The sequence below is a fragment of the Crotalus tigris genome, unplaced genomic scaffold (assembly GCF_016545835.1).
Source record: "Crotalus tigris isolate CLP2741 ecotype Arizona unplaced genomic scaffold, ASM1654583v1 scf7180000018221.231157, whole genome shotgun sequence".
Classification (NCBI taxonomy): Eukaryota; Metazoa; Chordata; class Lepidosauria; order Squamata; family Viperidae; genus Crotalus; species Crotalus tigris.
The window spans coordinates 201,375-214,237 of NW_024096889.1; the positions used below are offsets into that span (position 1 = coordinate 201,375).

The 12,863-nt window shown below is 38.3% G+C and overlaps 1 protein-coding gene across 1 annotated transcript in view; it reads left to right on the forward strand.

Annotated features, from left to right (window-relative positions):
- LOC120310545 (A disintegrin and metalloproteinase with thrombospondin motifs 12-like) overlaps positions 1-11,765 on the forward strand; it is a 38,601-nt gene extending 26,836 nt beyond the window's left edge. The window contains exon 3 of the mRNA XM_039349046.1: positions 11,530-11,765. Within this exon, the coding sequence (XP_039204980.1) occupies positions 11,530-11,742 (213 nt within the window). The 3' untranslated portion in view covers positions 11,743-11,765. The remainder of the gene's footprint in view (positions 1-11,529) is intronic.
- Positions 11,766-12,863: the final 1,098 nt, after the last annotated feature.

A 12,863-nucleotide genomic window follows, 5' to 3' on the forward strand; every position in this document is an offset into this window, starting at 1 on the left:
GAAGCTTTGTGTAGCTTCAAAGCCTTTCTTGTTGTGAAAATCTCACAAATCTCTTTGCATCCCAGAGTCAAATGCTACCCATTCAAGGTCAGGTCTTGGGGTCCTTTGACCATAGCAGGGCCATGAAGTTATGGTGCCAGGTTTGATAAAAAAAACTTGGGGTTAGAGTTGTTTGTTTGGAGCTTCTCCATGGAACCTAATGCTGGGTACTGTGGAAACTGTATGCTGTTGAGGTATCTCTGCTATTGTTATTAAGGAGCTCCTGACAGCCTGTAAAAGATGTGGGTATTATTTTGCTTGGTATGTATGCTTTTTATGCCATGCTTTTAAATCTGTTTGCTTGAGTTAATAATAAAGCTTTAAACCCCTTCATTTATTGGTGTGCTCATTGTCTCTGGATCCAAAGAACCAATTGCCTGGGCACCTGATCTCTGATCTGACACTTGCCAAAACAATGTAATATATAAATTAAAGCCGCATCTTCCCATTTGCAGATGGGGCACAACACTAAAAGGGCTAAGTTGTGCATCGCACAAAGTTGCCAAGAACATTCCATGAAAATCAGTGCAGATGCATGTGATCGCAGTTGTTCCTCATTTGTTTTAATAAGACAAAACATTTCCTCCTCTTTCCAGATGTAACAGAAACAATTGGACTTTAAACATGTTAAGAATTATTTCAATATCTGAGGATCAAACAACTTCAAAAGTCACAATCCAGAGCAAAAGCTAGGAAATTGTCTGGCAAATGTGATGTTTACCATGGTTTTCAGATTTGTCCAGTACATTACCATGGCTTTCAGATTTACTGCATTTTCTTGTTTGGAAAGATATATGAGTCTAAGATTAAAAATTGTAGTTTAAAGACATTTCAATATCGATGGAGGAAGCCAAATATATATATATATAGAAAGACGAAAAAGACCATATCCAGAAATTTTATTTGGATTTTAACTTCAAACAATTTTGAAAAAAATGTAACACCTTTCTATAATCACGCATTGTTACAAATTGATAAATCTTACAAAATCCTGGTATGACAAATTATTGTGTTCTCTGCATAAGACCTTGCAAAGTAATTTTTTGAAAAAATAATAATAATGTAAGGTTACTCATTGATTATAGAGAGAACATAGTATTAGAGAAATTACAACGAATGACTTTAAGACAAGGGTTACCTATATAGCAAATTTTCCTAATTATTGTGGGGATATAGCTTTGAGGATCTGCAGATTGGGTAGGCATTCTGGCTTCAAGGTGTTGTTTAATACAGAGATCAAGGTCAGGCAAGACTGAAGTGAAGGCAATGAAGAGTTTTGGAACAGAATAGAAAATAGTCATGACAACTAGTTGCCAGTTTTCATTAGTGATAGATCATGCAAATGATGCTGTTAGTGGAAAGGATAGTAGTATTTGTAACATAAACTTTAATTTAGGCAGTCAAATCTATATAGTTCATTAATAATCTCTGATTATTTGAAGTGGCCTGTATTTCTCTGAGATTCTTTTCTCAAGGAAAATTTTACTGAATCGTCCAGTTAGTAAAAGTAGAGGAATTTCCTGAACAGCCAGAGAAATAGGAATACTATATGTAAATTATAAAAGGGAATTTCTATTTCTTTTCTTAAATGTCTAATGAAATTCATGACATGTCAAATCACCAACACATGGTTATCCCTAGAAAAGTTTATTTTATTATCCTAAACAGGAAACATTTTCCATTGTGTTTAGGTTTATTCCTCAAATGCTGGCTGGAAAGTAAATTATTACTTTTCTGTCAATGCTGCAGACATTCTGTTCTACACACTGCATGGATTAATCAATTGCAGGCTATATTTTCCACTTGCCTGCACATGAAATACAACCAGGATAAAATAAAAATACAGATTTTTCATCAGAAGCTTTTCAAAGTAGACAATAGAACCATCCTCTTAAGAAATGCAAATTACTTAAATCTTTTTACATGAGATATTATGTAAAGCAGTGGTTCTCAACCTTTGTGTGACGGCGTTGTTTGGCGACCCCCGTAAAATGGTCGTTCGACCCCAAATGGGGTCGTGACCCATAGGTTGAGAACCGCTGATGTAAAGTATAGTTATGAATGTAACTTTTTATTATTATAAATGTACTTTAGGACATAATCCTTTGAGCAATTCAAGGATTTTTAAAAATCTTGTAAAAAAAGCAGATAGGAGTTCAGGACAATCAGATTTATTTTGAAAGTTGAGACTTGATGTAGTTAAATCACAGCTGTTTTTTCCTGGGCTGTGTTCCAGATTATCTTGTAATCTTTTGTGAAGTCTGACTCATACATCATCTTGGATGGCAAACGTGCCAAGGATGGCTTTATTTCCAGAAAATCTGTGCCAAGGATGCCTTTATTTCTAGGAAATCTCCCAAGAGAGACATTTTAAAGAACTTTGGGGCCAGCCCCACTAACATTAAACATTGCAAAGTTCTGTTGATTGCAGCAGAAGAGCTTCTTAACATTAGCAACAAACTTGAAAATGACTTGATGGGTCTTATTCTTTGCCATTGTTACAATTATTTGTTATTTTAACCTAACATTTTAAGTGCTGTCCAGAGATTTAAAAAGGACAAAATGCCGTTTGTTTAGGCTTATCCACGAAAAATGAGATTGAGAGAAAAGAAAAGCAAACATGGGGGGGGGGAAATCCAGATTTTGAACTTCACCGGGTTATTGTTGTGGGGAAAATAGGAGGAGGGGGATATGTTGGATACGTTTGCTGCTTTGAGTTCTTTGTAAAAATAATAAAGATGGAATACAAACAGATAAATAAAAACTAGCCCAGAGTATCCATGCTTGAAGTTAAACTTTAATTTAAGTTTCTCTCGTCTTGGGTCAACAGCTTAATTTCTATGCTACACTAGTTCTTGCTGGCTTAATGTCCTCTCTATCAGAGAATCTCTTTTTTGAGTCAAGGCTGCAGTTTCCCAATACTTACCCAAATTACACATATGTCGTCCAAAGCCAAATGGCAGTTGAAGACTCTTCCTTGCAATAATATTTACTTGCACGAACAATGTGTATTGCAAAAGAAAGATAGGTTTATGGAAAGAAATTTAGGTTTACAATCTGAAGATAGTATGGATAGTCCTTGACCTATGACCTCAGTTGGACCAAGCTTTCTATTGCTAAGCAGAATGGCTGTTAAACAGGTCGTGCCTGATTTTACAATCTTTTTTGCCACAGTTGTTAAGTGAATCACTGCAGAGGTTAAGTGAGTCGTGCAGTTGTTAAGCCAGGGGTCACCAAACTTGACACTTGTAAGACTTGTGGACTTCAACTCCCAGAATTGAGGAATTCTGAGAGTTGAAGTCCACAAGTCTTAAAGTTGCCACGTTTGAAGGTCCCTGTGTTAAGCAAATCCTACTTTTCCAAGATCTTTACTGGTTGAAAGCCAGCTGGGAAGGCCGGAAATGGCAATCATATCACTCTGGGATTCTGCAACTGTCAGAAATGTATGTTGATTGTTGAGCAACCTAATTTTGATCATGTGACCATGGGGATGCTGCGATAGTCATAAGTATGAGGACCGGTTGTAAGTTACTTTAAACAAATGGTTGTACCGACGTTATCTATAGCTTTCAACCATGAGCTTTCCTCCTGAGGCAAAGCTTTGTTCAGCTGATTGGCTCAGTCCTTTAATTCTGTGACTGTATACCTCAGTGACTATATTCAAGAAAGACTGTAAATTCATTTCTCAGCAATATTCTGTACCCACTCAGTTTTTTTCTCAAACCAGCCAGTCTATTTTCTTTGACAGGTTTTTTTTAAAATGGCACAGTTCAAGGGAAATATTAACCAAGTCATAAGTAGTACATGTATCTTGGTTGTTTCTTAAAACTCCAGCACTGAATTCTGGAACAGTGCCTACAAATCCACCATCTTGTAAAGATATAAACCAGACATGTCAAACACAAGGCCTGGGGGCCGGATGCAGCCCACGAACTGGTTTCATGTGGCCCGCGAAGCCATCCTGGAAACAGTGAGGCAACGGGCCCCGCTGCCTTGGCCCTGGCCCAGGCCAGCCAGGAGCCAATGTACAATTTTGTGGTGGCCATCTATGCTGAAACACATTCAGTCTTAGCTCCACAAGGCCGTCTAGAAACACCAAGGAACCAGCCCCTGCTGTGTCGGCCCTGCCCCCTGGGTGCATGCTGGAGAGGTGTCACCTTTGTGAGGAATGAAGAAATGGACCATGCCTTGGTGCTTGCCCCGGTTCCACCCCCTTCTGCCAGAGACCCTCAGATCTGTCCCACTCCTGCCCAGGCCCCCACAGGCATCCTTGATGCAAACAATGTAGAGCTGGCCATGCCTACCCAGTAGGCCACACCGACTCCATCCATGCCCACCCAATAGGCTGCACCTACCCTGGCCACACCCATCCAGCCCCCCTCCCCCGAGGGCAACCGCAATGCTGATGAAATTGAGTTTGACACCCCCAATATAAACCTTGGTGAGTAGACAGATCTTATTACTGGGGAGAATAATGAACAATTAATTATCTTCCAAACACCAGGGGGGAAACTGCTGTAGATAATAAAACCTGCCTTACCTGTGAACATTTTTTTTAGAAAGTACTGAGCAAAGATTAGATGCAAAGCAGAAACAGACTAGATGCAAAGCAGAAACAGAGAAGAAAGAAAGCTTCACTCTAACAACTTTACTCAGAGCTTCACTTTCAGCAGTAAGAGACAGCTGCTGTGGAATCAAATAAGGGAACAATATATACAACCTCAAGGTTTCAGTCTTGTGTATCTGTCTTCCACCCCTACACATTGCTTGACCTTGGATATGGTGGACACATGACCTGGTGCTTTGATAAAGGTCTTGCCTGATTTCAATTTCTTTCCATCTGGCCTTGCCAGTGTACTGTATAATCTCACAGTTTCTAAAGCCTTGGACTTTTGAGCTGATTGAAACTATTTTTTGGGCAATTGTGCAAACATGGTTCTGTATGACTTTGAACAATCTGCCAGATTGGCATGAGCTTGCTGAAAGTCATCTCAGATAGTTTTATTATCTAATGGGTCAAGGATCATTAATGCATAGTTCCAGGTGTCTCCCCATATAATTTAAAAAATATTGGCAATGTTTTTTCTTAGATCACTTAAATTGTTAACTTATATTTAATAGGAGGGTTGGTAAGATCATCTTGGGAAGAATTGGACTGTTCTGTCTGCAGATGCTTATGTTGCTCCTACTTTTCTACTCACGTGTGCTTTCCATCTTCGCCGAGACATGCTTTCCCCAACACAGATTTTTTAAATAATAGCAAAATCCAATTTCTTTATTTTTAATAAGTATAGGGCCAACTCATGAGCAACATAGTTTGTTGATCGATTAGATAACATAGCTAACAACACTACCTGAGACCATTTGCAGCAAATATTATGGCTTGACCCAGTGTACATACTTGCATACCTAATTTTGCACTTATGAATGGAAATTTAGTTGTTCTATCAGATTTGCACTTTGACTCTTTGATGTAACTCTCCATTTTTTTTAAAAAATGTGTCCATTGCTGAAAATAGCATACAAAATTTAACTGAATCACTGCAGGGGTTAAGTGACTCATGTGGCCATTAAATGAATCAGACTTTCCCCATTGACTTTCCTTGTCAAAAGCTGGCTATGAATGGTGATCATATGATCCTGGGATTCTGGGACACCGCAACCTTCCTAAGTACACACTTGCTGCCAAGTACCCGAATTTTGATCGGGTCACTGTGGGGATTCAGCAACAGTCATATGTCCGAGGATCAGTCATAAGTCACTTCCAATGCCATTGTAATTTTGTATGGTTGCTAAATGAATGGTTTTAACTCAAGAACTACTTATAGTTCTTATAGCTGCATCTTCGATCCAACAAAACTCTTCTTCTATACCAGCCATGTCAAACACAAGGCCTGGGGGCCGGATGCGGCCCATGATGTGGTTTCATGTGGCCCGCGAAGCCGTCCTGGAAACAGTGAGGGAATGGCCCCCGCTGCCTTGGCCCCGGCCCAGGCCGGCCGAGAGCTAGTGTACAATTTTGTGGTGGCCCTCTATGCTGAAATGCATTCAGTCTTAGCTCCACAAGGCCATCTGGAAACAGCGAGGAACCAGCCCCTGCCACATCGGCCTGCCCCTGGGTGCATGCTGGGGAGGTGTCACGCTTTGTGAGGAATGAAGAAATGCACTATTGCCTGGAAGTGGCCAGCAAATGGCCCTCACCTACTTCACATATCCGGCTTGATGGGCTCCGGGGGAAGGGTTCGGCAGGCTCCTCCAGTGGACCATGCCTTGGCGCTTGCCCTGGTCTCACCACCTTCTGCCAGAGACCCTCAGATCTGTCCCATTCCTGCCCAGACCCACACAGGCACCCTTGATGCGAACGATGTACAGCTGGCCATGCCCACCCAGTAGGCATACCCACTCCAGCCATGGCCACCCAGTAGGCCGCGCCGACTCTGGCCACACCTACTCACCCCCCCCCCAAGGACAACCGCAATTCTGATGTGGCCCTCAATGAAATTGAGTTTGGCACTACTGTTCTATACTTATCTTACCAACCCCTTTCTCCAGAAATGATTAGCAAACTTCTAACTCAAGCATAACTTATATGGCTCTTCTGCTCATGCTTTTCTCTCCCGTAAGCTGCTAATGATGTTTCTGTGCCATTTGCGCTATGAATTAAGTAATCAGTGACAGCTTGCAGACTGAACTTGTGATCAATGATTCAGACAACTCACTTCCCTTGAACATATGTGGTCTCACCAAGTGTTAGGCTGATGACAAAAGAAAAAGACAGCCTTGTATGAGCAACTGATTCTGTTCAAGATAATTTTAACCTTTTTAGTATGTTTTAGCAAGGTTTTAGTATGATGCATGTTTGTTGTTTTTTATTTATAGGTAATTCTCGACTTCCGAGCACAATCAGCGATTTCCATTGCTAAGCAAGGTGCTTAAATGAGTCATGCACGATTTTGTAACTTTTGCAATAGTTGTTAAGCAAATCACTGTGGTTAAGTGAATCATATGATTGTTAAGTGAATCTGCTTTTCCCCATTGACATTGCTCATCAGTCACCTGCTGGGAAGGTCACAAGTGGTGATACATAACCCCTGGATAATTCAGCTGCCATAAATACATGTCGGTTGCCAAGTGTCTGAATTTTGATCATGTGACTCTGGAGATGCTATGATGGTTGTAAGTGTGAGGACCAGTTGTAAGTCACTTTTTCAGTGCTGTTGTGACTTCAAATAATCGCTAAACAAATGGTTGCAAGTCAAGGACTACTGGATATTTTTTATTCTTGTTGTTACAAATTGAATAAACGAAGAAATGCAGAAGGTTTGATGTTGCCTAGAACCTAGGTATCACAGGGAAAGTTGTTCCTGGATCAGGCTACTGCTGTCTTTGATGGCTTAGTAGTCAGAATCTCCTTCAGTTTTCCCAGTTAAGGCAATTGGGCAACTGTGATAGTTTGGAGAGGCTGCAAAATTGCCTTTTTCTTTAAGAAAACTCTTCTATTTGACTGATATCTTCTAATTGATTCATGTAATTGGCTGGAACATTGGTTAAACTAGCCATCCCAAACCTGATGTTCTCCAGGTGTGCTGGACTTCTCTATTCCCCTCTCCACTGACCAACACATCTAGAAGATATTGAGTTTCAAAGGCTGGACTGGTAATTGCCCTTTTTAATTAAATTCTCTGTTTGTTATCATCTGCTATAATTTTGTGTCTTCTTTTTCCTGTTTTTTATTTTGTGCTAAATACAGTATATACTTGGAAAATAGTGTAAATAATGAAATGAAATGAATGAATGCATGAATATTACTTTGTTCTTCACTTGGAGCTCTGATTCCTAGTGTATATTATCTTTCGCATTTTTCCTATTACCTATTCCTTTAGCATCTTATGACTTATTCTTTCAGCTTCCTATTCCTTTAGCATCTTATCACTTTATTGTTTGTATCTTATGATTTATGTTGATTGCTTTTATTTAGTATTTTATGACTATCACTGAGTGTTGTATCTTATGATTCATGATGATTGTATTATGATTATGATCATGATTTATCACTTGTTGCTTGTATATACACTGAGAACTTATGGATCGGAGGCAAATTCCTTGTGTGTCAAATCACACTTTGGCCAATAAAGAATTCTACTCTACTCTACTCTACTCTACATAGCAGACCCATAATTAGGGTTAGGGTTAGAACATTTAAATGGTGCTTCCAGATGCATAGGTGTGTTCTTAATGCGGCACAGTGTTGTACTGTATTGTGTTTTTCTTGTTTCTCTTAAGGCAAAAAAAGGCTTCACAACAAGCAGCCATTGGAAGCAAAAATCTCACTTGCTCTTAGTGCTGTTTAAAAAGTTACAAGTATGAGAATTTTTGGAAACCCTGCAAAATGTTGTTGCTGATGGGCATATGCAACACTTATACTGAGTTTTAAGCACCAATAGCCGGACACACATTTGATATTTACTTGAATTTATCACTACATCATAGCAACAAGGTGGCAGACGCTGCAATGAGTACTTTGATCTCAAGATATCACCAGCCTTTAGTTATCTCATATACTCACATATCTCTGCTACTATTTAAGAACCTAAACTGGATTATTGTGAGCAGGCCCAAATACCAGTTTTCTGTCCAAGGTTGTAATTTAGGAGTGGTGGATTGGGGCTTAAATTACATTGATTAAGTATCATGAAGATGATTACAATGCTTCCCAGATATCTAACCACTAGTCTCATCTCTCACACTCATGCTACAAATTGGCCACTTTACAGAAGGTTAGGGACATATGCAAGGATTTTGAAGTAACCCAGGAGAATCTACATTTGAAGGAATTCAGAGTCAAACTTACGACTGCAATTGGAACCAGAATTTCCACTGCTAAGTAATATGCTTGTAATGACTTATTTTGGCCATGGTTGTTATGCAAATCACTGCAGTTGTTAAGTGAATCATGTGGTTGTTATGCGAACCTGGCTTTCCCCATTGACTTTGTTTGTCAGAAGCTGGATGGGAAAGTTGCAAATGGTGATCATGTCACCCCAGGAGGCTGCAAACATTGCAAATACATGCCGGTTGCCAAGAACCCAAATTCTGATCATTATTCATAATATTTATCTTGTTTTAGCAACAAGAATAAAATAGAAAAACAGAAAAACATACATTCAACACTAAAAACGTCAACAACAACAAAAGAAAAAATGTTAATAAGAATATTGTATTAAATAAGCAAATGTTCCAAGTGAGTGGATCTCTGTCTGACAATCGAATTGACTCAACATTTGATTATAGAATACATGTAAAAGAAAGAAAAAGAAAAGAACCCAAATTTGGATTGTTGCATTTGTGCAACAATCATAAATGTGGGAAGCTGTCTTAAGTCATTTTTTTCCAGTAACTTGAACTGTCACTAAATGAATGGCTGCAAGTCTAGGACAGGCATATCAAACTCGTGATGTCACGTAACATCGCGTGACGTATCGGGACTTTTTCCTCATTGCCGCCAATGGGTGGGTACAGTTTCGGCGTGATGCATCTGACTCGCGGGCCGGCAATTTGACATGCCTGGTCTAGGACTATCTATATTTAGTAGCTGTGGCAATAGAGGATTAAAGCTCTATTTTAGATGGCGTTATTTGCCAGTATTTCTCATTTTGGAAATGGAGCAATATTTTTTCTCATTTTCTTTTCTGGCTTGGTTTCTATGACTTCGTTAAGTTTATGATGTTCCCATAATCCAGATCAATGTTTGTTAGCAAAAGAACAAGTTGTGTAGAAAACTAATAAACTTCCAAAATACATTGTGAAGGTTATTACATAGTAAAAGGAAATATTTGCAGTATAATCTGCTTGGAAATAGCCAGGTAACACTTGAGTAGGAAGATAGTTTACACTGAGCAGATGTCTTTTTAATTATGACATTTCAGGCTATTCCAGAGGAGGGCACAGTAACTAATGAGTACATTATGAGAATTGTATGCAGCACTTAATAGACATCTTTACAACTGGGAGCCCGTCTGTACAAATTGTACAACTTTGGTGAATCAACAAGCAAAAAAAAAAAGAATACTGCGGTGTGGTACATTTTTATTGTTTTGATGTGCTGGGTTCTTAATCAGAGTTTAATCACCCTTTTACTTATTAATAACCTTTAACATGGGCAAAAAGAAATATCAGTATGGCCTCAGTAAACAGACTAATTGAAAATTTAGTCCTTGATGCTTTTACAATATATATGAATACATGGACCTGATACAGAAAACTGAAAGCAGAGGAGGTGATTACTCATCCAAACATAGGAATAGGTGAAGGACTCCAGTTGTGGGTAAATGCACAAACTTTTTGTTCCTCAAAATTGTAACACTAATGAGAAAGTTATGAGTGAAATGCCCGTTTAAAAGATTAAACTAGCTACAGTGCAACAAATGAAGGATTTTCTAAGTAACAGAAGACAGCTGGAGTTTTATCTGTGCTGGTAAATCACAACTCTGGCTCTGCTTAGTGCAGAAAGCCAAGTTAAACGATCCCTGAAATGTGACTGTCTAATTTCTGTTGCCACACCACCACTTTAGAGAAGCTCACCTCTTCTTCAGATAATTGGCTCTTCTGAAACTGTTCTCCCTCTTAGAATCTTTTTTAGAAAAAAAAATTCAACAAAAATAGATTGATTTTCCATCTGCTAGTGGTTCTTTGCTTTCTATTAGAATCGTATCCAATATCAAAAAGGTGAATTTCATTAAAGGATCTTATGTTCATCCCTCATTTTCATTCATGTTTTCCAAATGTGTGGGCAGTTTCAGATAAAGTGTTGAAATTGTTACTGAACAGCTGTACACCGTAAACAAATAGCTGGTTCAGGAATTCTGGGAGTTGAAGTCCACGAGTCATAAAAGAGCCAAGGTTGCCTACCCGTGAAATAGGGAAACAGATTTTAACTTTGCTAAAGAATTAACAATGTAATACTTAGTCCAGGATTTTGTTCACTGTAATGAAATGCAATTGTAATATGAGAATATCATAGCAAAATGGTGGGCTCCACCCGTCCCACTGACTAGAGCAGATCTGAAAGTTCTCTGTAGAGCTTTTGAGTTCTATCTAAAGTTGGCTCTGAGACATTAACTTCAAAGCCATCAAGTATTTCTTGGTGTTAGAGACAATGACATTCTTGAAAACATGAGCCAACTTTAGCCATTATTTTTTATAAATTTGCAGAGCAAGGGCAGTAGAGCAACATCCTCAGTCATGTTGGACTTCACAATCAGATTGAAGCTTGTAGCCCTGCCTTTCAATCTGGAAACAGATTGGTATAATTTTTCCAAGCAGTGTAATTGTTGCTCAGAGTACATTTGCTTCAGAATCCAAGTTTCTGCTTTAACCTCCAAAATGGTCACTTGTCATCAGTTTTGTGCTTGCATGTGAGTAAATATGTATGGGTGTGTATGTGCAACTTCAGATTGTTTTATTACAAGACATTCAAATATTTCTTCTTAGACTGGTTACTTCCACTTGCCTGATGGAGACTACTTCATTGAACCAGTGAAGAAATATGAATCAAAAGAAGGGGCACATCCACATATAATCTACAAGACAAATGTCATCCAGAAGACTCTGCGAAAACAGCGGGACACCTGGACAGATAAGCAACGGAATTGCGGGGTGAATGGTACACATGTACTGTATATACTTTCAAAATGTGTTGCTTGATAATCTAATTAAAATGAAGAAGCTAAGAGCATCTCCCCCCCCCTCACCTTTTCTTGCATTTTTTTTTTTTTTTTTTTTTTGCAACTTATTGGTTTCCTGTTGCAACTGGACGCAAAAAAATGGTGATCTGTACTTTGATCTTGAGAGGAAGAGGGATATCTGGTTGTTTCACCTTTCCTGTTTTATTTGATGCTTAGAAATAATAACAAGCATGCAACAATTCAGAATATTCCATCCTTTCCAGCTGGCCCTATCATGTCAAGACATTCTCTTTCTAAGATAATTATTTTTCATAATTACAATTACTGGAAATTATTTTGAAATAATTACAATAAAAGGAGATTTGTGAAGAGTTGCATACTTTCACTTTAATTAAGTGAATTTGTGTCCATTTGAGATGTTTTTTAAATTAAAAATATTATAAAGTCTAACCTCTGAGACTTATACATGGCTAGATAATGATATATAAAAATGGAGATTTCTCTCAAATTTCAGTTTTCAGGGTGGTGTGATTGCTAGAATTGTCCCGTATATTTAAGATGGCGCTATCTTCATAAAAGATTAGGCCTTAGGGAATGATCTATTAATATAACTGCTGTAACAAAGATGGCAGAGAATAAGGATAGTGGGAATATTCCAGTTACAGTAAGCTGGTGAATCCAGTATTTTGGCATCCATAATAACCTTCTTTGGAAATCTAAAAAAGCCTCTAAAATCCACAGTACAAATGAATACTCAATTTTGTATTTAAAAGTTAATTGGGTAGACAAGCAGAAAAGGGAATAATATAGTTATAATAGAAATAGCTGTTTTTTTACCTCATCCAGATTCAAGTTTCTTATGAATCTTTTGAATTGTTCAAAATACAGCTTTTTGCCTCAAAAATTTGAATAGTTCACCCTTATAGTTAAAGTGGTTTATTCAAATATTGCCATGCAATTATTAAGCAAAGAAATTCACTGGGCTTTTTTTGCCCTACTGTTTGGAAATGAGTGCTTTGCAATGATCTTAATAAAAAAAGCAATAATTAACTGTGAGAAAGAACTGCATGAGTTAACTGGGATGATTCATATGGTCCAAACAGGCTTCCTTGCTGTTGTCAAAATAAATTCATTATGAAA